Source organism: Poecile atricapillus, chromosome 33 (genome assembly GCF_030490865.1).
Source record: "Poecile atricapillus isolate bPoeAtr1 chromosome 33, bPoeAtr1.hap1, whole genome shotgun sequence".
Lineage (NCBI taxonomy): Eukaryota > Metazoa > Chordata > Aves > Passeriformes > Paridae > Poecile > Poecile atricapillus.
This window is the reverse complement of record NC_081281.1, coordinates 751,177-774,421: the sequence shown is the minus strand read 5'-3', so window position 1 is coordinate 774,421 and position 23,245 is coordinate 751,177. Positions and strand designations below refer to the sequence as shown.

Genomic DNA, 23,245 nt, shown 5'->3' with positions numbered 1-23,245 from the left:
GGATCCCGGAGGTTGGGAAAGAATTCCAAGGTCATCGAGTCCAAGCTGTGTCCGTTCCCCTCCTGGACACCCAGAGCAACATCCAGGAATTCCTCGGACACCTCTGAGGGATGGATGGGGATCCAACCTTCCCTGAGCCCCTTCCAAGGACTTTTCCTCTTTTCCAGGAGGGATTTTCCCAAATTTCCTGCTCTGAACCTCCCCTGGCACAGCTCGAGGCCGTTCCCTCTTGTCCTGTCCCTGTTCCCTGGGATCAGATCCCAAATCCCCCCTGGAAGAGTCCAAAATTCCCTCTGGATCCCCCATTTTCTCCAGGCTGAACCCCCCCAGCTCCCTCAGGATTTTCCAGACCCTTCTCCAGCTGCTCCAGCCCCGTTCCCATCCCTGGACATTCTCCAGCTCCTCCATGAAGACCAAAACCTCCTTCTCCTCAATCTTCCAGGGCTTTGGCCTTGGGTTGAGCCTCATCAGATCCTTGCCCACTCCTGGGGGGCTCCAGCTGACCCAGGACCCCCCAAAAAAACCCCAGATAAAGCTCTGGGGGCTCTTGGGGACGGTTTTTGCATGACCCTTGGGGTTCCCTTCCACCTCGGGATATTCCGGGAAGCCCTGGAGGTCACCCTGACCTGGAGAAGGCGTTTGGGTGGTGGCACCGGAGGGACACCTGGCCCGGCTTTTAGGCAGACCCAAATTACACCCAGGCACTCCAGGCTTCCCCCGCTGCAGGGCTGCAATTCCACGTTCCCCTCGAGTTTTTATCCGGGGAGTTAAAGATTTAAAGGAAACACATTAGCTGTGTTTTGTTTCCCAGATGAAAGATTCCCAGGAAATTGGGGGGTGCCGTCGTTGTTCCTCAGCTCCCAGCAAATCTCGTTGGGTGGTGGGGGAGAATTCCTCAGTTCCGGAGTTATTTGTGTGTTTAATTCTTTAATCACCACCTTTCGTGCTGCCGGAGGTAAGAAATGTTCCCAAACCTCTCCGTGAGAGAGGAAATCCAAGTAAAAATGGGATTTGTCCTTAAATTCTTAGGGATGAGATGGAGATGTCCAGTAGGAAATGGGAGGCTGCCAAAAACTTTATTTTTTTATGGGATCAAACAGAGGGAATCACATCAGAAATGGACTGAAATTGACATAAATTAACATAAATTGACATAAAGGGACATAAATTATCAGAAATGGACGGAAATAGACAGAAATGAACAGAACTGAGATTCAGCTCTGGTCTGAGCAATAAAACTGCGCTGAAAACACAAATAATTAACAAGCAGTTGGTGGTGATTTAATTTCACCCCAAATCCCCCTTCAATCTCACAATAATCCAAAGAAAAAACACCCCAAAATATCATCCCTTTATTTTGAAACTGGAATCCAGGCGACAGCTCAGAAAAAAAACCTGAGATCCCAGGATCCAAGCCAGCCTTAACTTCACGCAGCAATTCCCAAATTTTATCCCGTTTATTTTCCTGCCCGGCTGCTGTTGGTTGTTCCTTTTTGAGCCTGGAATTGTCCTCGATAAAATCTGGGGGAAAATGAGGGTTAAGGATGGTGTTCTGCTCCGATCTGGGATAATGACACCGATGATTTCCTCTCTGCCAAGCGGCCTCGGAGCCCAATTTGGAAAATTATAGGGAAGAGCAAAGCAGCTGCAGCAGCTTCCTCTGATTTCATCTCCGTATGCAAAGCAGCCGGGAAGGATCAGAGCAGAGCCCTGGAATTCCTAAAGCCAGAAAATCTATTTACCAGCGACATCAACAACAACAACAACATCAACAACAACAACAACATCAGCATGCCAGGGGAAAAAACAGGATGAGGAATCTCCCAGATAAATCTCTGGGACTGGTTTGTTTGAGGTGAGTCTGGAAAAAATCCAAAAATTTCTCTTTTTGTTTGTTTGTTTTCATTTGTATTTGTTTTGATTTAATTCGTATTTTATTTTTATTTCTTTTATTTTTATTTCTTTTATTTTTATTTCTTTTATTTTTATTTCTTTTATTTTTATTCCTTTTATTTTTATTTCTTTTATTTTTATTTCTTCTATTTAGTTTTAATTTCTGTTTCCAGAAGGATTTCTCTTCCAGCTGGGAAGGGAGTTTATCTCTTTCTCTTATCTCTTAAGGAACTCTTTGATCTGAGGCAGGTTCAGGGGTTGTGAAAGGAGTTTCGGGCCTGTGCCAGGGGTTTGCGTTTGGGAACTGATTTTTTTTTGGGAAGGATTTCCATGGAATATCAGGGCTGTGAAATCCCACGAAGGAAAGGATCCCATTAAATCTTACAAGGAAAAACCCCAATTCCAGAAACAAAACCCCTGGGATTTTTGACAGTTTTGTGTTTTAAACCAATTTTCTCTCCATTGGAAAAACCTCCAGGACAATGGGACGAGGTTCTTATGGACTTTTCTCAAATATTTGGTTTGGTAACTCCTGGAATTGCCTCAGCTGTCAATCGCTGTAATTAATGGGTGCTTTTAATTGCCATAAATTAAGTGAGTCAGACTGATCTGTGCTGCTCATGTGTATCCTCTACTCATTAGATTGATTTCAGAGCCATGAAATGTAAATAAAATCATTTATTCGGGGCTTTGTTTTTGTGTTTTCCTTTTGTTTTAATAATTCATTGCAACTGAGAAGGAAGAGGGATTTTTTAATGTAAATGTGAGTATGAATATCACATTAGGAGCATTTTCCAGGCCTTGGGGATTTATTTGAGCTGAATTTGTGGGCCTGGACTTCAGGTAATGTTTCCTCTGAGTCGTCTAATCCTAAACTAAACTCCTCTCCTCATCTTGGCTTCTAAAAAAAACACATCCTCAAAGGAAAATTCAATTTATTCCCAGTTTTTAGTATTTTTTTTGGTGTTTATTCTACAAGGATGACCTTTGAGATGAGGAGTTGATGATAAAATATAAAATCCTGGGCAGGTGCCCTTTTTTTAACTGAATTTCTGATGGAATTCTTGTCCAAGAAAGGCTTTGGTACCTCAAACATCCTACTTGGAATGTGAAAAGGAAATTATCTGTTCAAAGAACAGAAATTCCGCAAAAACTCATGGAGAAAACACAGAGTGACCACACACACACAAAGCAAATATTTTTAGGGAAAATCCACCTGTTTTAGGGAAAATCCCCCTCATGGATGGAGAGATTTCCAGCAAAGGCCCAGGAAGGGTGAAGCACCCTGAGCAGGCCTGGGATTATCCCACACCTTTGTATGCACCTCAAAATTCTTGTCCCAGGAAGGAAATTCCACAAAAACCCATGGGGTGAACACAAAGTGACCACAGACACAAATCCAGAAGGTTCAGAATGAATATTTTAGGGAAAATCCCCCTCATGGATTGAGAGATTTCCAGCAAAGGCCCAGAAAGGGTGAAGCACCCTGAGTAGGCCTGGGATTATCCCACACCTCTCTGTGGGCCTAGGAGTTTTCCCAGGAAGAAAATTCCATAAAAACCCATGGAGTGAACACAAAGTAACCACAGACACAGATCCAGAAGGTTCAGAATGAATATTTTAGGGAAAATCCCCCTCATGGATGGAGAGATTTCCAGCAAAGGCCCAGGAAGGGTGAAGCACCCTGAGCAGGCCTGGGATTATCCCACACCTCTCTGTGGGCCTAGGAGTTTTCCCAGGAAGAAAATTCCATAAAAACCCATGGAGTGAACACAAAGTGACCACAGACACAGATCCAGAAGGTTCAGAATTAATATTTTAGGGAAAATCCCCCTCATGGATGGAGAGATTTCCAGCAAAGGCCCAGGAAGGGTGAAGCACCTGCGGCGCCCTGTGTGGGACTGGGAATTATCTCCTAATCCTAAGGCGTTATCAAAACAGTTGCGACAAGGGGAGGCAGGAGCAGGGAAAACATTCCATTTCACAAGGGGGTTGCGTCAAGGTGGCTCCCAATTTCCTTTCTCCATGACAGGATATAAAAGTGCTCCTGACTGGCGGCCCCGGAGCTGCCTCCGCTGACTCGTTCTCCTTTGCTGACTGGGTAAGTCAGATTTAACTGAATCAGCTCCTAATTAGAGGTAATTTGGTTTATGGGCAGCTTTGATCTGAGGTTTTATATCCTATCCCTAAATCAGGGTAGAGTTTATTCTCCAAACCCGTTTTGTGTGGGAAGTGGGGTTTGAGGTGGATAAAAGGAGGGAAAGGAATGGGAGTTATAAAAATGTTGATGGGAGGAATTTTTATGAATTATATTATTATTTGTGGAGAAGGGTCACTCCAAACTCGTGATCAGGGTGGGATTGATTCCCAAAAGGAACAGGGAAGGGAATGATGTGGGAGGAGGACAAGGAGGTTGTTCCCAGAATTCATTCTGGGAATAGAGACAGGACAAAAATACAGAGGAGTTTTGGGGTGACCCAGTTGTGGCATTCCAGGACCTGAAGGAGCCAAAAAGAACGTGGGGAGAGACAATTTCCAAGGGATGGAGTGCTGGGAAAAGGGGGAATGGGTTCACACTGATGGGCATGAGGTTTAGATGGGATTTTAGGGATAAATCCTTCCCTGTGAGCACGGGGAGGCCTTGGAATGGAATTCCCAGAGAAGCTGAGGCTGCTCCATCTCTGGAACTGTCCGAGGCCAGGCTGGGTGGGTTTTGGGGTCTATGGAAAGTGTCCCTGCCCATGCCAGGGGTCAGAACTGGATCTTTAGGGTCCATTTCGTGATTCCATGGAGCACTAGAGAGGAGTGGAAACAGAATTAGAAGCATTTCCCCACAATTCATCTCCCTTGATTGGCACAGTTTATGGAAAAGCGGATTGTGCCCTAGAAATGATGATTTTTTAAGTTATTATTTTAATTCTTCTAACCCTAAACTCATTAATTCAGATGATTTAATCCCACACATCTGCACCTCTCCATCCAAACACCACCTGGCAAATCCCCATTCCCATAACCCAGCTCCCTTTCCAGCAAACTCCAAAGGGAATAATCTCCCATGCACCTCCCATTTCCTACCGGATATCTCAGTCTCATCCCTAAGAATTTAGGGACAAAACACATTTTCGCCACCCAAAACAGAGGAGTCTGGGGACATTTTTTACCCTTTAAAAGGCAGCCACTAAAGAATTAAACACACAAACAACTCCAGAACTGAGGAATTCTTCCCCATCTTTCCAACCCTCTCTGGGATCTTCCAAACCGGGCTGGGACCTTCTCTTCCCTCCAGGTTGGATCGGGAACGATGTCCTCCTATGGCCAACTGCTCAGCGCCCGCTGCGCTTCGCCCTGCGAGGTGATCTGTAGCCAACCCTACGTGGACGCCTGCAGCGAGCCCTGCGTCGCCTCCTGCGGAGAATCCCGCGCCATCGTCTACGCCCCGCCCGTGGTCGTGACATTCCCGGGGCCCATCATCAGCTCCTGCCCCACGGAGAGCATCGTTGGGTCGTCCATCCCCGAAATCGGCGGGGGAATGGGCTCTGGAGGGGGTGGGATGGGCTCTGGAGGAGGTGGGATGGGGTCGGGAGGTGGCGGGATGGGATCTGGAGGAGGGATGGGCTCTGGAGGTGGCGGGATGGGGTCGGGAGGTGGCGGGATGGGGTCTGGAGGTGGCGGGATGGGATCTGGAGGAGGAATGGGATCGGGATGCGGCGGGATGGGCTCTGGAGGGGGAGGAATGGGCTCCTCCTGCGGGGGCTCCTACGGGATGGGCTCCCACAGCTCGGGCGGCTCCTGCGGGGGTGGGATGTCACGGCTGGAGAGCCTCTACCGCGGCTCCTATTTCTCAGGCTACGGCAGGAATTATTACCCCTATTTTTCCCGAGGGTACTACAGGTATCGCTACGGGAACTACGGGCCTTTTTAACCCTTTAAAGCTGAGGAATGTCCACAGGAAAAAATAGGGTGCAAAGTAGTAGTTGATGGCTTGGAATTCCAAGCAGTCTCTGCTCCAGCTGATCCGGTCGGAGCCGGGGGTGTTTGGATCTTGTTGTGCTTTATCCAAGGCTTAGAGTCCCGATGTTCCCTCCCTTTGTCCCTCGCTCCTGTTGTGTTTTGTACTCCCTGAACCTGAAGAGTCAAACCAGTCATGGGACTTGGCTGTGAAAGTGTCCAGGCGGAGAAGGAATGTCTCGGAATGACTGCTGGACTGGAGTCCAGGCTGAAATGGGAATGCTGAAATGGGAATTCTGACATGGAGATTCTGTTCTTTGTCTCTGTAGTGCCTCATCCCACCTTTTGTTTGTATTAAAGCCCTGTTGCATCACAGGCCCGGGTTCTGGCTTTTATTTCACCACAGTTTCAGTTACAAACCGGTCTGAAGAAAGGAATCCTTGTGCAGTAATTAATTCTCATCAGATGGGAATTAATCCCACTTTAATGCAAATATAATTAGTCTGAAATTCCTCAATAAGCTATTTTCCCTTTCTGATCTATTCCACATTATCCAATAAACAACACAGAATGATTTCCAGTAGGCTGGAAGAACCTCCAGGGATGGAATGGTGCAGCTCCCAGTTAAAACCAGTTTACCCTTGGAGCCAGGGTAATGGGGGATTGGGATACTTAGGGGTGCTTTTGTGGGGATCAAAAGCTGGACTTGATGACCTTGGAGGTCTTTTCCAGCCCAAATGATCCTGGGATTCCGTGGAAAGGAAAACCAGGAAGCTGCCAATGCGATTCAGAAAGATTTTTATTAGGGCTATACAGAATAAAATAAAACAAAATAGAATAAAACAGAACAATTCTTTGGTGGTCCAAGGGCAGCCAGGCCACCCCCGTGGGTGACAAAAGCCACTTCACAGGGTGCAGCCGGAGCCTTTACAGAAAGCCCCACCTGGAATTCTGAAGCATTTCCACCCCACCAGAAAGGACAGGGGACAAGATGAATTAGAGAGTTCCAGGAGAGACTTCATCCCACGGAACAGCGTTTGATCCAAGATGAGGCACAGCAGGAGGAGATGTGGGCCTGGTTTTCAGCCTCGGAATTCCGGGTCTGGATCCTGGGTTTTCATCTTCTGGGTTGTTTGGCCTTAGCATGAGCCCCAGTTCCCCAGGCGGCTCCTGCGGGACCTCAGGCCATAACAGGAGCCCACCTTTGCCGGGGAGGCTCCGGAGACAAAGGCACCCCCAGATCCGAAGGAACCGTTTGCTCCCAGCACGCCCCCGTAGCCACAGGACCCCCAGGAATTCTGCACTCCAGAACCAAAGGAACCCCCACGCCCAAAGGCACCCCCGATCCCGGAGGAGCCTCCGTAGCCAAAGGAGCTCCTGGATCCGAAGGAGCCTCCTGCCCCTGCCATGCCCCCGGGCCCAAAGGAGCCCCCCGCTCCATAGGATTCCTCGGAGACGTATGGGACCGGATCACCAAGAAGCATGGGTTGGGAAGCTCCCACGATGCTCTCCTGGGAGCAGGTGCTGAGAGTGGGGCCCGGGAAGGTGATGACGACGGGAGGAGGGAACACCACGGCTCTGGAATCTCCGCAGGAGGCAACGCAGGGCTCCAGGCTCCTGCTGTAGGCACAGGGCTGGGAACAGGCCACCTCGCAGCTCTGCAGGCACTCGGAGCCGGCGTTCGACATCGTTCCTTAGGATCTGGGATCAAGCTGGGGAAGGAAGTGTGTGGTCAAGGAGGCAGCGCAGTCAGTTCCCAGTATGAACCAGTTGTGCTTTGTCCTTCTCCAGCTGCTCCCAGTTCAGCCCTCCCTCATGGATTCACATTTTTCCTGCTGTTTCCTTCCTTCCTGACCTGTTTGAGGCTTCTCTGTTCTTCCTTTCCTACCACCACGTCTCTTTTTCTTCGGAATCTCTCAAAAACAACCTTATCCTTTTCTCCAGGGCAATTCCTTGCCCAGGAAAGTCCCATTAATTCCCTTTTCAAGTAGATCTACAGGAAGATTTGCCTTCAGAAAGTCCCCAAGGAAAGCCCCTGCTCTGTTCATCCCTTTCCCCCAACTTTTCCAAATCCACTCATCTCCCTCAGCTTTTCCAAAGCCACTGGAATTTTGCAAGCTAAAAAAGGAGAAATTTTAAAGTACCGAGGAGTACGACGAAGTCAGACTTACCCCGTTGTCTTTGAGGGAATAAACCAGTGGAGCTGCAGGAATGGAGAATTTCTCAGCTCTCTCCCCTTTTATCCCATTTTTAGACAATAAGGAGGATGTGATGTCACCCATTTCAGTTGCTAAATCCTTATCACTTACAAAGAAAAAGATCCTCTTAAGCCTCGCCATTGTTTTCATTTCAGCTCATAATTACTGATCATTTCCAGCCCTGCTTTGAGTGACACAAACCCAACACCCAAAAGTCTCCTTTTGTCTCAAACTTCATGGGGAAAAATCCTTTCGGCATCGCTCCGGTTCCAAAGGAAACAGGAGTTGATCCCTGTGTTTGTTTTCCTTCCGTGACTTGCAGGAAGGCGGCTCCCCACGTGTCACTCACACAATTGGGGTGTAAGCCTCAGATTTGGGTCCAATCCCTCCCAGACGGAATCATCCGACCTCGGATGGGGGTCAGGGATCTTTGCAACCCTCCCTGCGTGCGCGGATGGAGGGGATGAGACAGCGAAAACACATTTCAAAGGGATTGAAGCCACAGGCGAGGTCCTCTGAAACCTCTGAGTAATTTTAATCAAAACTCATTTTGGGGATGCTGAGCTCAGCGATGTCGCCACCATGTCACCGGTGCCGCTGCGAGGGCACAGCCCAAGGTCACCAGGCCTTCGTGTCCCAAGGTGGATCCCAAACTTGGAACCTTGGAATCATCTCGCTGGGTAAAGCCCTCCCAGGTGATCACGTCCGACATTTGACCCATCACCACCTGGTCACCCAGACCAATGTCCAGTCGTTCCTCGGACACCTCCAGGGATGGGGACTCCAAACCCCCCTGGTCAGCCCCTTCCAAAGCCTTCCCATGAGGAAATTCCTCCTGAAACTCTTCCCAAATGGGTTTGACCTTCAAAGTTATCTCGCCATCAACCCAAGCCCTTCCTTAGTTCAGACTTGCAGGCTTGATCTGTCCAGGCCTCACTTAAATCATGAATGAGAAATAACAGGCAGGGGTCAGGTTCCATTGTAAATCCAGTCATCCCTGGAATATTGCACAGGAGCCTGGCCTGTAAAATTCCCACACAATGAAAAAGCCAAATTTATGATATGAGAGTCAGATTGTATATGTCGAGGGTTGATTTGCTAATTGGAAACTATGAAAATAATTACAGGCGTTAGAGGAGTCACACAGAGGGAAAAAATCCAGAATTTGGTAAGGGTGAGAGATTTTATGGGATGCTTCATACCCCAGGAGCTGCCTCCAAAGAGGTATAAAAGGAGGAACATCTCAGCAGTCTCCTCAAACCATCTCCTGACTTCTCCTGCTACTCCAGGTGAGTTGGATTTAAGCTGATCTTTGCTCTCTCTCATTCTCTGTAGCGACAGTTTTAAACAAGGATTTGTTCCTTGATTTTTGGGGGATTTTAGCCGGGACACTTTTCATTGGAGTCTCACTGCAGTCGGAAAAAATCGATTTGATACTTCAAGATAGAATTTTAGGAGTTATGAGGATTTTTTCTTGTGGCTTTCAAAGCTTGAGGTGCGAATTTAAGGCTTGAATTTACTGAGAAACCAAGTCCTAGGTGTCCTCTGGAGCAGAGGGAGAAATGCAGCCCCAGGTCAGGAGGGTCTGAGGGAGGAGGTGAAGCCACACCTCGATCCTGTGTCCAGTTCTGGGTCCCCCAGTTCAGGACAGTCATTGAGGGGCTGGAATAGCTGGAGAAGGGTCTGGAGAACTCCTGGGGGAGCTGGGAGAGGCTCAGCCTGGAAAAAAAGAGCTGCCAGGGGGAATTTTGGGTTCCTCCAGGTGGGATTTGGGATCTGATCCCAGTGAAGAGGGAACAGGACAAGAGGGAAGGTCCTCGAGCTGTGCCAGGGGAATTTCAGGGTGGATATTTGGGAAAATCCCTCCTGGAAAGGGCAACCAAGCCTTGGAGGAGTCTTGGGGAGGTTGGAGGTGTCCGAGGAATCCCTGGACACTGCCCTGAGCGTCCAGGTGGGGATCAGGCACAGCTTGGACTCGATGCTCTTGGAGCTCTTTCCCAGTCGCAGACATCCTGGAATTCCACGAGCAGGGAGGACAAGGACAAGGACAAGGACAAAGACAAGGACAAGTGTGTGTGTGTGTGTGTGTGTGGCAGGGCTGTGACATTCCCTGACTCCATCTTTTCTCTCCCAGCTCCTCCTCCAGCTCTGAGAACCATGAACTGCATCAGCTCCCGGTGCCTGCCCGGCTGTGAGGTGGCCTGTCCTGAGCCCTGTGCCTACAGCAGAGGCCTCGGGCCCTGCGTGGCCTCCTGTGGGGACTCCACAGCCCTGGTCTACGCCCCACCCGTGTGGATCACCTTTCCCGGCCCCATCCTGAGCTCCTGCCCCCAGGAAAGCATCGTGGCCTCATCCCTGCCCCAGCCCTCCGGTGGCTCCTCGTACGGCTCGGGGATGGGAGGCTCCTCTGGTGGCCTGTCAAGAATTGGGGGTTCCTATGGATCTGGGGGTTCCTATGGATCTGGGGGTTCCTATGGATCCGGGGGCTCCTATGGTTCTGGGGGCTCCTATGGATGTGGGAGTTCTTCCGTGGGCGTCTCAGGAAGGGGGGGTTCCTCTGGATGTGGGGCTTCCTCCTCGGGGGGCTGCTTCCTCAGGAAGTTCTACACCAGCAGCAGCAGCCGTGGATCCCGCCTGGGAAACTGAGGCAGCTGAAGATCCCTGGGCCCGGCAGATAAAACCCCAGAATCCAGATCCGCAGCTGGGACCGGCTTTTGGAGACGGCAAAAGCATCAACGGGAGCCACCCTGGCTCAGGACCTCTGGGAACGGGGCCCACACCTCTTCCCCGCATTCCCCTTTTGTTTTAATTAGCAGCCTCTGTTAAATCACCCTGCAGTGCCAGCTCCTTCTTCCCATTGTGCCAAGAGAAGGAAAAAGAGCAGCTTGAAAGGCCTGGCACGGAGCTTGTCAACGCAGCCCTGACAGGAGAAGAACAATGGGTGGAAGGTGGATTCTTCTCGGACAGTGAAGCTGGAGGAAGGAGCGTCTGTTTGGTGTCATCCCCTTGTGTATCCCATTAAAATCCTCCTGCATCAGCACGTTTTGTTGGGATTTCCTTTCTCTGCCGGACCGTTTCGGTCCCGTCCTTTCCTCTACCTCCTTAGGCTTCCCTCAGCTGGTTCCCTGAGCAGCAATTACGGGGTTTTATGGTAATTGGGCAGTAATTATTTAAGTAATTGGGGTTGTGAAACCGAGGGTTGGATGGAGCACCCAAAATTTAAGCACGGAGGAGTTTGGTTGCTCTCCGGGGGGCACGGAGCTCTCTGGAGGTGACAACTTGGAGCTGCAGGATGAACAAGCAAGGGCTGGGATGTGGTCTGCAAAGCCACGAGGGTTTTGGTTTTACACCCGGGTTTAGCTCAGCTCCTCTCTCCTGAAGGATTCTGTTCATTCCTGGAATCATAAATTCCAATCCTTGAGGCTGGAAAAGATCTTCGAGGTCATGGGGTCCAACCTTTGGTCCATCTCCCACCAGAGCAGTGCAATGTCCAGTCCTTCCTCGGACACCACCAGGGATGGCCACTCCAAACCTCCCTGAGCCCCTTCCAAGCTCTTTCCAGGAAGAATTTTCCCAAATATCCACCCTGAGCCTCCCCTGGCAGCTCAAGACCATTCCCTCTCCTCCTGTCCCTGTTCCCTGGGAGCAGAATCTGGCTCCATCCATCCTGTCACCATATTTAGAACCAGTTTTTAGGAATTATCATGATTCCCCGCAGAATTCTGAGCTTTAGGGAAGATTAACGCATTTTTCTGGGTACTAAAGGATGCAAACCGAGGTGAAAATCTGAGGACTGGGGGTGGGAAGCAAAGGAAATCCACCAAAGAAGCTCTCCTTGATTTCTGAGCCGTCAGTGCCCAACGCTTCAGGATGTGGGGAAATCTCTCCCGGCTGTGGCATCATCACGGGGCTGCTTTTATTTGACAGCAGAATGTCACCGGGCTGTGCAAGAGAGAATTTCCCAAGGGAGGAGTGGCACAAGAGCACAAACCCCGCCTGGTCCTCGTTGCCAGGACGGGAACACAGAAACAGCCGTGGGTGAGCCCCGGGTCTAAAGATCTGCGAGGGGTGACTTAAACCCGGCTTTACTCCCTTGGAAAACACAGGAGGGAGATCGGGAACCGCCCCCCAAAAAAGCTGAAAATACGTTTTTAATACTTTATATTGAACTGTAGAATCCTTAATGTTTGTTAAGTCAAGAAGGATGAACTGAAATATGGGAAATATCAGGGAAAAGAGGATGATCTCCCCATGAGAGAATCCTGCTTGGAAAATTGGATTTTTTGCTCTCTGTTTAAGCTGCAAATGGATTTAAAATATTATAATTGACAGCCCAGGACATAAATAGAAAACTGGATGACACACTACTAAAGTTGCTTAAATTCCCCGTGTGCCTAAAGAGGTTTAGGAATTTTAATCTGCGATTAATTTAATGATGGCACGCCATAAATTAATCAGCTGAGAGCAAAACCTTAATGGGGCTGAAGGAACAGGCTCAATTGGAAAATAATTGGATAATTTGTTTGCAATCGTGGTGAAGCTCTGGGGAGAGGAGACGAAATCCCGCAGAATTCCAGTTCAGCAAATCCTGGAATGTGTCACAGGGTGCAACCAGAGCTCCAATTCCTGTTGAAATGGCCCAAAATCACCCCAGGATTAAAGGCAGGAGGATTTCAGCTGGCTCAGGGCAAAGTGATTTCCAACCGAAGGATTTGTAGGTGAAAAGGTGGGAAAGAAAAGGTGAGGGGAAAAAATAGGGATATAAAAGAGTTTCAGAAATGCTGAAGGTGGGAAATTTGTTATCCAGCCCTCAAACCCAGCCCTGAGTTGGATAAAGGGACCTGGTTCTCATTCGGGAGCCTCCAATCCTCCCAAATTCCCAGGAGCCTCCAATCCTCCCAAATTCCCAGGAGCCTCCAATCCTCCCAAATTCCCGGAGCCTCCAATCTTCCCGAATTCCCGGAGCCTCCAATCCTCCCGAATTCCCGGAGCCTCCAATCATCCCGAATTCCCGGAGCCTCCAATCCTCCCAAATTCCCGCATTAGGCAAAAGGATGGCATGGAAAAAGAAGTTTAAAGGGGAAAAAGAAAACCCAAACGATGGGAATTTGAATGCAAAAGGACTTTAATGTCAGGGAAGTGTTGGGGGCCGAGTCACACGGAGGGAGAACAAAGGACGATGATTCCCGGGGCTTTGGGAAGCGATGCAGATCCACAAAGGCCGGAGAAGGCGATTCCTTGGATGTCCCTGGCTTGCAGCTTCCCCAGGAGCTGAGGCCAGCCCGGGGCTGCTGGCGGCAGAGCCGCGGCTGCCTCAGAAATAAAAGGAGCCGCAGTTTCCTCCTCCGAACCTCCTGGAGCTGGAGCTGCCCCCTCCATAGGAACCCCCTCCATAGGAACCCCCTCCATAGGAACCCCCTCCATAGGAACCCCCTCCGCAGGAGCCGCCCCCAAAGGAGCCGCCCCCACCGTAGGAGCCCCCCGAGTGCCCCATGGAGGAGCCAAAGGTTCTTCTGCTCCCAAAGGATCTGCCCCCTCCAAAGGAGCCCCCGGAGCCAAAGGATCCACCCGAGGAGCCGCCTCCGAAGGTTCCCCCCGTGGAGCCGCCTCCGAAGGATCCCCCCGTGGAGCCGCCTCCGAAGGATCCCCCAATTCCACCCGTGGAGCCGCTGCCCCCTCCGTAGGATCCCCCAATGGCGCCCCCGGATCCAGAGGATCCCATGGCCCCCGACGGGAAGGAGGTGCCCACGATGCTCTCCTGCGGGCAGGAGCTGAGGATGGGCCCCGGGAAGGTGATGACCACGGGCGGAGGGTAGACCACGGCCCGCGAGTCCCCGCAGGAGGTGACGCAGGGCTGGCTCCAGGCGTCCGCGTAGGGCTGGGGACAGGACACCTCGCACGGCGGCGAGCAGCCGCTGCTCATCATCGCTCCTGAAGACATTTCTGGGATGGACGGCAACCTGCAGCGGCACAGGAATCACAACTACCCATCCCCAAATTCCAGAGGGAAACAAATCCTGCTCCGGTGCCCTCCCTCAGCGGGGAAAAAAGATGGGAAGGAGAGCTTGGGAAGAGCCGGCTTTGTCCCTTTCCTGCATTTTTCTGCACTCAGCTCTGCTGCTTCCCAAAGGCTTTCCTGCTGCCCTGGCTGTGCTGGGAATCCTGGAGAGCAAAGCCGGACTCCAGGGGCCTTTGGAAGCAGCTCATCCCTAGGAGCTTCTTGGACCAGAGGATAAAGTTGTGGTGGTCACCAAGAGCCTTGAATCCATCCCAGAGCCTGGGAAATTCCAGTCCTGACATCGATCCCATGCCCACAAATGCAGGCGTGGATGGGACTTTGGATTTTAAAGCCTGGAAAAGGCAAGTGGAATTGCTGGGCACCACAGGCACTGCAGGAGAGCAAGCCCTCGGTGAAAAACTGTCCCAGAGAGACTTTTTGGGATGGGGAGGAACCTGGAGCAGGGGATAAATCCTAACTCCAATGCCCAAAATTCCAGAGGGGAAAAAATCCTGCTCTGGTGCCTTCCCTGAGCAGGGAAAAAGGGAGGAAAGAAGAGCTTGGAAAGATTCCTGAAAACATTTTGGGAAGGAGAGTAAAGACAGAAAATATTGCATATCCATACAGAGGACAAAGGAGATCCAACTCACCGGGTCTGGAGAAGTGGAGAAGAGGAGCAGCTGTGGATGGCACTGCAGAATTCCAAGAGCTCTTTTATACTTTTCCCGACCCCCAGTGGGATGGGAGCCGCTCTTTGTGCAAGAGCTTCCCACGCGTTACCAAACCGTGTTTTGCTGGCTGGATTATTTCATTAATTGTCCTAATTGTTCTCCTAAGTGACGTGATCAATTCGTTATTAATCCCAAGTCACGTTCCAAGCCCTGCATCCCTTGGGTTGGATTCCATTTGCTCCACATTCCGACCCCCCAGGAATCCCCCCTCGGAGCTGTTGTCGTCTCGCTGGAACTGAAGCTGAAATGAGTTTAAATCCATTTGAGGGATTTATTGATTAATTAATAGGTTTCATGCCCAATATTCCACTTCCCGCCCCGAAATGTGGATTTTGGGGAGCTGACTGGAAGTGCTGCCGCTTCCCAGAGCCGCCGGAATGGGAGAACCAGCAGCAGAACCCAGGATTTTCCGTGTAAATCGATATTTCCCCACCCAACTGGAGGAACCCAGAAAGTTTCACGTTAATTGAGGAGTCAAGGAGGAATTGCTGACTGGCAGAGCTGTCAAACCCAGGGATGTCACCGGGGCCTGACAGGGCTTGTCCGGGTTCTGTCGCAAGATCTTAACCCTGATACTCGTGTCCTGTTTTCCAATTGGGTCTGGAAGCACCAGAAATGTGGGGATAGGAGTTGTATCAACACCGAGAATAAACTTTATCGCGATAGAAACGGGAAATACGGGATGATCACGGAATTTCAGGATTGCTGAGGTTGGAAAAGAGCTCCGAGGTGGTGGAGTCTGACCTGGGAGCGATCCTCACCTGGTCACCCTGACCAATGTCCAGGTGTTCCTTGGACACCTCCAGGGAGCCCTTTCCAAAGCCTGACCCCCCTTTCCAGGAAAAACAGGAAGAAATTCCAGCTCCAAACTGAAGCCGCTTCCCTCCCACAGCTCCAGCTGAGAATCAAATCTCGAATCTCAAATCTTTAATTTCAAATCTCAAATTTCAAGTCTAAAATCTCGAATCTGGAACCTCAAATCTCGAATCTCAAATTTCAAATCTAAAATCTCGAATCTCGAACTTCAAATCTCGAATCTCAACTCTCGAATCTCAACTCTCAAATCTCAAATTTCAAATCTAAAATCTCGAATCTCGAGCCTCAAATCTCAAATCTCAACTCTCAAATCTAAAATCTCGAATCTCGAACCTCAAATCTCAAATTTCAAATCTCAAATCTCAAATCTTTATTTTTAAATCCCAAATCTCTTCAGTTGACTTTGATTTAGGACCAAAACCCTCCAGTGTTTGTGTGAGATGTTTGTCTGTGACAGCCACCCCAAAATGTCCATCACATCTGAAACTCTCCTGATGCTCTTGCTGATTCATAAAGGAAATTTTGCTTGGAGATCTCTCCACCAATTCATGCATTTCTGCCCTTCACCAGGTGAGGTTTAAACCCGGGAATTCTTCTGTGCCTTCCCTAAAAAAAATAACCCTGGCCAGTCTTGAGATGCTTTTATTGTGTTTTTGATGGAATCAGCTTCCTGCGCTCAAAAATATTCAGGTTTTTGTCCTCCAGTGATGACTCTTCCACGTGTCTGCCTGGAACATTGCGGCTGTCCCAAAAGGTGATAAAAGGAGAATTAGGATAATTAAGATGACAAAAGGAGAATTATGAAAATCAGGGTGACAAAAGGAGAATTACAATAATTAAATGCTCTCGCACAAGGCTTTCTCAGATGATAATGAGCGTCCAAGGAATTAATTTAAGTGCTTTTCAACCAGTTCCTTGGGTTAAACAGGTATAAAAAATGACCCTTCCCATCCAAGGATTTATAAAGACAAAAGTTGTGGTTTTTCCCCAATTCTGGATTTCCAGGGAATTTTCTGCAGAACAGAAAATATTCCCCCTGATGAAACCAAACCGATTTTTTCCCTTTCCGAGTGAATTCCTGATCCTTCACCCTTCCAAGCCAATTCCCCAAGTCAAACCAGGTCAGGAAATGGCAGCAGTAAAAAAATCATCTAAAAATTATTTAAGGATTAAAGGAAAACAAAGGGTGTGTGCTTGTATCGGCTGATGAGGAGTTGATTTACGAATCATTAACACTTATCAAAGCAATTATTACAATTAGAAGGCGCTTATACAGCAAAAAGCGTGGTTGGTGATGTCCCAAAGTTGTGTTGCATGTGCTGGGAGTCGTCGGGGAGGGTATAAAAACCGGGATTTCCCTCCAGCTTCTCCAGCACCTTCTCCTCACTCCGGTTTTCCCTGCGAGCCCGGTGAGTTCTCTGCCTCTAATTTCATTTTTGTTAACCGGGATGCGGCTGTGGGTGCTGGGTTGAAATAATTACTCTGAAATAATTCATTTCAAATAATTAATTTGAAATAATTCCACGTCAGAGCTCTGAAATGATCAGGAATATGGACTCGAGACTCTTTTCCGAGCCAAATTATTCCATTTTATCCATTCTGTCTCTTGGGCAGGGAAGCTTTTTGTGGTTTGGGAGACGCAGATCTCAGTGAGATTGTGCTGCTTCCAAACCACACGGGGAAAGTGTCAATTAAACCCTGATTATTTGATGGGGAGGTTACAACTTAACTACTCCGAGCTTGGCTTTCATTCAGGGTGGAGGGAAATGAGAGGAGATCTCGTATTTATAGGGCAATAATTTCTTCAATCAGGAAATTACAGATTTAATTGTCCTGGTGATTGTGTAAAGGCCGGGAGCTCCCTGAATATCTTAATTTTCCACCTTTGCAGTGCTGCAGTTCTCCTCCTATCAAAAAAAGATGTTTTCAAAGATATTCCCAAGCTCTCCTTCCCGTCTTTTTTCCTGCTGATGGAGGGCACCAGAGTAGGATTTTTTCCCCTCTGGAATTTTGGGCATTGGAGTTAGGATTTATCCCCTGCTCCAGGTTCCTCCCCATCCCAAAAAGTGTCTCTGGGACAGTTTTTCACCGAGGGCTTGCTCTCCTGCAGAGCCTGTGGTGCCCAGCAATTCCACTTGCCTTTTCCAGGCTTTAAAATCCAAAATCCCATCCACGCCTGCATTTGTGGGCATGGGATCGATGTCAGGACGGGAATTTCCTGGGCTCTGGGATGGATTCAAGGCTCTTGGTGACCACCACAACTTTATCCTCTGGTCCAAGAAGCTCCTAGGGATGAGCTGCTTCCAAAGGCCCCTGGAGTCCGGCTTTGCTCTCCAGGATTCCAGCACAGCCAGGGCAGCAGGAAAGCCTTTGGGAAGCAGCAGAGCTGAGTGCAGAAAAATGCAGGAAAGGGACAAAGCTGTCTCTTCCCAAGCTCTCCTTCCCATCTTTTTCCCTGCTGATGGAGGGCACCGGAGCAGGATTTGTTTCCCTCTGGAATTTGGGGATGGGTAGTTGTGATTCCTGTGCCGCTGCAGGTTGCCGTCCATCCCAGAAATGTCTTCAGGAGCGATGATGAGCAGCGGCTGCTCGCCGCCGTGCGAGGTGTCCTGTCCCCAGCCCTACGCGGACGCCTGGAGCCAGCCCTGCGTCACCTCCTGCGGGGACTCGCGGGCCGTGGTCTACCCTCCGCCCGTGGTCATCACCTTCCCGGGGCCCATCCTCAGCTCCTGCCCGCAGGAGAGCATCGTGGGCACCTCCTTCCCGTCGGGGGCCATGGGATCCTCTGGATCCGGGGGCGCCATTGGGGGATCCTACGGAGGGGGCAGCGGCTCCACGGGTGGAATTGGGGGATCCTTCGGAGGCGGCTCCACGGGGGGATCCTTCGGAGGCGGCTCCTCGGGTGGATCCTTTGGCACCGGGGGCTCCTTTGGAGGGGGCAGATCCTTTGGGAGCAGAAGAACCTTTGGCTCCTCCATGGGGCACTCGGGGGGCTCCTGCGGTGGGGGCGGCTCCTTTGGGGGCGGCTCCTGCGGAGGGGGTTCCTATGGAGGGGGTTCCTATGGAGGGGGTTCCTATGGAGGGGGTTCCTATGGAGGGGGTTCCTATGGAGGGGGTTCCTATGGAGGGGGCAGCTCCAGCTCCAGGAGGTTCGGAGGAGGAAACTGCGGCTCCTTTTATTTCTGAGGCAGCCGCGGCTCTGCCGCCAGCAGCCCCGGGCTGGCCTCAGCTCCTGGGGAAGCTGCAAGCCAGGGACATCCAAGGAATCGCCTTCTCCGGCCTTTGTGGATCTGCATCGCTTCCCAAAGCCCCGCGAATCATCGTCCTTTGTTCTCCCTCCGTGTGACTCGGCCCCCAACATTTCCCTGACATTAAAGTCCTTTTGCATTCAAATTCCCATCGTTTTGGTTTTCTTTTCCCCCTTTAAACTTCTTTTTCCATGTCATGCCACGCCCTCTTGTCCTGGGATCAGATTCCAAATCCCGCCTGGAAGAGCCTGAAATTCCCCCTGGATCCCTCTTTTCTCCTTGCTGAGCCTCCCATCTCCCTCCGGACCTCTCCAGGCCCTTCCCCATCCCAATCTTCTGGGATAATTCACATTTATTTCTGTTTCCTGCTCGCAGCACCTTTCGTTGCTTCGCCGCTTTGAAGCCTGAACCCCTTTTCCCGCTGGGATTGTTCCACTTCCTCATCCGCGATTACATCCGCCTAAATAAATAAAAAACCTGCAGGAGGAGAGATTCGCTGCGGCGTGTGAAAGCCGGGCTGGTCCGAAAGCTCCCTCTGGAGCCGCTCTGGGGAAGGGAATTCCTGCCAGGAAGGGCAGAGCGGCTTTTCCCGCTGCCAAGGGGCTTTGTTGGGAATTCCCGAGGCAAGGAATGAGGACCCGGAGCTGGGAATGCTCCCGAGAGAGACAAAAGCAGGATAAAAGCAGCAGGAGGCTGAGGAATCCTCCTGGCGCTGCTGAAAGGAGCTGGAGAGGAATTACAGCGTCTCCAAAGTTTTCCAAAGATGACAGATGCTGCTGGGTTGGGCTGCTCCGGTAAAAGCAGCCCCTGACAGGTCCTGCTGATCCTGATCCTGATCCCGATCCTGGATCCCGGCCCCGGGAGGAGCTGGGGCTGCTGGAGAGAGCCCAGAGGAGGCTCCAGGAGGATCCCAGGGATGGAGGAAAGGCTGGGAGAATTGGGATTGCTCCTTTTGGAGAAGGGGGAGCTCTGAGGTGACCTCGCTGTGGCCTGGCAGGACCTGAAGGGGCCACAAGGAAGACGGGGAGAGACAATTCCCGAGGGATGGAGTGCCAGGGCACGGGGAATGGGCTCAGACTGACAGGGAGGGGGTTTAAATGGGATTTTGGGAAGGAATTCCCTGGCACAGGTTATTCCATGCATTCCCCATCCCTGGAAGTGTCCAAGGCCAGGCTGGATGGGGTGGTGGGAGGTGTCTCTGCTCATGGCAGGGGACGGGATGAGGAGGTTTTTAAGGTCCCTTCCCACCCAAACGATCCCATTTCTGTGATTCCTTTAAAATCCTCTCTGGGGGGCCCATCCCACCTTCCCAGCTCCGGAATTTTGTGTCAAACTCAGCCGAGGACCCCTAGATCAGGGAATCACCACAATCTCCAGGATCTGCCACCCCAAACCAGGCGTTTCTGAGCACCCCCAACATTTCCTGCAATCATTTCCCTCCTTTCTGCTCACACACTACTTTTTTTTTTTTGTTGTTGTTTATTTTTGTCTCCACCTCTGTGCTCCCCGTTCCCCCCCTGGAAGCAGAGCCATTCCCGAGGCTCCCCTGGGCAAAAGCCCTCGTTGGGAATGCTGTGAGGAAATGCTTGGGGATGGTTTTGCAAACACCCACTCATGTTTTACCCATGCAAAGCGCCGTGGCTCTCTGAAGTTAATGACAGGCTGGGGATATTAAACCAGGATTGAATCATAGCGTCCCTTCCAAAGAAATGAGTCAGGGCCACCCACGTGATTTCCCTGACTCAGAAACACCTCGGGAATTCGGATCCCTCTGGTTCTTTGGGATTAAAAGCCAGCCCCTGTGTTTGTTATCCTAATGATACCATTTCAATCCACTTGGCCCAACACTCACCTTCCCAAATCAGGGCTCATTTTGGGATTTAAATGGGATCTCTCACCTCGGGGGCTGAGCTTCCAGCATGCCGTGAATTTCTGCTTCACCCCAGCAAGAACTGGGGCTGGGGTAACCCTTTGTCCTCTGGAGCAACCTCAAATCAATTGGGTTTTTTTCCCTGTTTTCCCTCCTGTCAAACAGGGAACGATTGTGTTTGGTGGCTTCTCCCCGCAGCCCAAGTTTCCCACACTCCTCCACACTCCAACAATTTTCTGGTGACCAAAACCACCCGGAAAGGAACTGGGGATGGAGTGGTTTATTCCATACCAGGATCCCTCTGACCGCCCCGCTTTTCCCAAAAGGGACTTTCCCCCTTTCCGATTTTTCCGGGCATGAATTTTGTGGAAGAGGAGGAGTTCCGTCCTAAACCGGGTCTGCACCATCCACATCAGCTCCCGGTGCTGTTTTTTATCCCAGAATCCCAGGATTGTTGGGGTTGGAAGTGACCTCTGGAGATGTCCCAGGGCTGGTGACACAGGGACACATCCACGTGGGGTTGGGATGACTCCAGACGGGGACAATCCCAACCCTGCCCTCCCTGGGCAGCAGCTCCATGGAAGGAAGTTCTCCCTCACGCTGAGGTGGAACTCCTGGAGGTTTGGAACTTGGGATGAGTCGGGTCCTGGGCTCGGACACCAAACGAGGAGCCGGAGCCCCACGGGCTGGGCTGGGAGTGGCTCTGGGAGCCGACTCGGCCACTCCAGTCTGGCCGTTCCCATAAACACGTCCCGACAAGTCTGGAAGCAGCCAGGAGCACTCAGGGCTAATGCTGGGTTAGGCTCTGCTGCATCCTTGCAGGTCAGGAAAACAAACCCTGGCATCAAGGAGCTGCAAGGACCAGCCTTGCAAAGCTCAGGAGCTCCCACAAAGCCGAGCTCAGCCCGGGTCTTCACCCCAGCAGAGCTGCAGGAATGAATCTGAGCCTCAAAACTCTGAAATGAGAAGAATCCAGGGCCAAACAACGGCGGTCACGTGCTGGTGAGAAAAGGGTAATCAACACAAACAGTGAGCAAAGCAAAGCAATTACTGTAATTACCCCTCAAATTTGGTTTGGGGAGTAATGGGACCTAATGCCCAAATATGACGTTATTTTCTTGCATCAGCCTGGTGGTCCAGCCGGGGATATAAAAACCATTCCTGACTCAGGGAGCTTCCAGCGGGTCCTGTTGGCTTCTCCTCGGTGAACTGAGTAAGTTGGATTCTGATATAACTTCTTCCTAAAATAATAAAATAAAGAGAGTCTCATTTTAAAAATGTTTACGTTTAACTCAGGGCTGGATTTTGGGTTCATATTCTGCCGTTCTGGAAAACGATTCAGTTTATTTTCGTGGGCTAATCAAAATAATTTTGATTATTCAACCAGGAGCGCTGCGGGATCAAAGTTTAAAAATGTATTTGCAATCTAGATAATATCAAAAATATTTAATTCCATCGTTCTATGGAAATTTAATGGATACAACCTTTAGGTAACCTTAAAATACCTCAGCCAGCAGCTCCCACCTGGGGGGCCGGTTCTGACCTTGTGGCTTCCAGTTTTTATCTGATTTTGGGCAGAGGTGGTGTGGAAATTTAAACACAAATTTTAGAAACATTGAGATGGGCAGAGCTGCAGTCGCCTGTGGATGTCGAGGACACAACATCCCTGTGGATGTGGCCCTACAAAATTCCCGGTTTTCCTAACGAGGAAATATGGGAATGACCCAAAAAATGTCAACTTGGGAAGCTGCTTTGGGTGTTTTTTTTCTATGCAAAGCTTCGGTTTTATGCAAAGTGAGAATATTTGAATCCGCTTGGGGTGTTTTGTGCTCTGTGTTTAGGACTGGTTTTAAGTTATTCCTTTCCTCTGGTTTTGTCTCCGATCAGGATCAAGTCAAGGACAGGGAATTCAGAGTTGTGGCGCATTTTGAAGGGTGGGAAACCTCAGGAGAGCGCCTGGATTAGGGTTTAAAGTTTGGGTGAATATTAGATCTTTTGGCATCGTGTTTAGAACGAGGAAAAAAAACCCAAAAATGCCTTGAGTCAAACTCAACCCCACCCAGGCTTCTCCAATATGCAGCTAAAAAAATAAATAATCACCTGGGCTGGACCCAAAATATTCCATTTAATCTGCAACAACAGATTAAGCGGCTCCTTCACTCGGTGCTTTGAGGTGGAATTTGGGTAAGGTTGAAATGACAACTTGAAATGGACTTTTGTGCTGTTTTTTCAAATCCCCGCCCTTAAATTTATTTCAAAACCGGAAAGAAGGTGGAGAATTCAGCCCAGTTTTGGGAACAGTTTTAATCCCTCTGAGCTGCTCTCAGGTTTTGGTTGTGCTTCAGTTTTTCCCCGTGATCCTGCAGAAGGTTTTTATTGAATTTTCCGAGTGAGTTTTGTGCTCAATATCCGCGGCAAAGGCACCTGTTAAGAACTGACTGCCTTAAATCCATAATTATTGGTATCTTTATGGGTCAATTCCATCACAGGGCTGATATTCCTTGGATTTTTACCTTCTTAGCCCAGACTTTGTCCAAATTTGA

At 50.1% G+C, this 23,245-nt stretch overlaps 4 protein-coding genes across 4 annotated transcripts; 2 read left to right on the top strand and 2 right to left on the bottom strand.

The window, feature by feature from the left end:
* The first annotated feature begins 5,194 nt into the window (after window positions 1-5,194).
* Window positions 5,195-5,815, top strand: LOC131590561 (feather keratin B-4-like). Its single transcript, XM_058860722.1, has 2 exons — window positions 5,195-5,503; window positions 5,654-5,815. Exons 1-2 carry the CDS (start codon window positions 5,195-5,197, stop codon window positions 5,813-5,815), a joined length of 471 nt encoding a protein of 156 aa, XP_058716705.1.
* A 1,165-nt stretch (window positions 5,816-6,980) lies between these two features.
* LOC131590274 (scale keratin-like) lies at window positions 6,981-7,529 on the bottom strand. The gene has a single exon (XM_058860203.1). It carries the CDS (start codon window positions 7,527-7,529, stop codon window positions 6,981-6,983), a length of 549 nt encoding a protein of 182 aa, XP_058716186.1.
* Window positions 7,530-13,353: 5,824 nt separating this feature from the next.
* Window positions 13,354-13,980, bottom strand: LOC131590273 (keratin, type I cytoskeletal 9-like). The gene has a single exon (XM_058860202.1). The coding sequence runs from the start codon at window positions 13,978-13,980 to the stop codon at window positions 13,354-13,356; it is 627 nt and encodes a 208-aa protein (XP_058716185.1).
* Window positions 13,981-18,140: 4,160 nt separating this feature from the next.
* On the top strand, window positions 18,141-18,770 carry LOC131590272 (ctenidin-1-like). The gene has a single exon (XM_058860201.1). The coding sequence runs from the start codon at window positions 18,141-18,143 to the stop codon at window positions 18,768-18,770; it is 630 nt and encodes a 209-aa protein (XP_058716184.1).
* Window positions 18,771-23,245: the final 4,475 nt, after the last annotated feature.

Bases quoted from the DNA above. Each gene is read 5' to 3' on its own strand.
- LOC131590561 (XM_058860722.1), top strand. From the start codon at position 5,195: ATGTCCTCCTATGGCCAACTGCTCAGCGCCCGCTGCGCTTCGCCCTGC. The intron at 5,504-5,653 runs ATGGGCTCTGGA...GGGGGCTCCTAC, and splicing joins GGATGGGATCTGGAGGAGGG to GGGATGGGCTCCCACAGCTC.
- LOC131590274 (XM_058860203.1), bottom strand. From the start codon at position 7,529: ATGTCGAACGCCGGCTCCGAGTGCCTGCAGAGCTGCGAGGTGGCCTGT.
- LOC131590273 (XM_058860202.1), bottom strand. From the start codon at position 13,980: ATGTCTTCAGGAGCGATGATGAGCAGCGGCTGCTCGCCGCCGTGCGAG.
- LOC131590272 (XM_058860201.1), top strand. From the start codon at position 18,141: ATGTCTTCAGGAGCGATGATGAGCAGCGGCTGCTCGCCGCCGTGCGAG.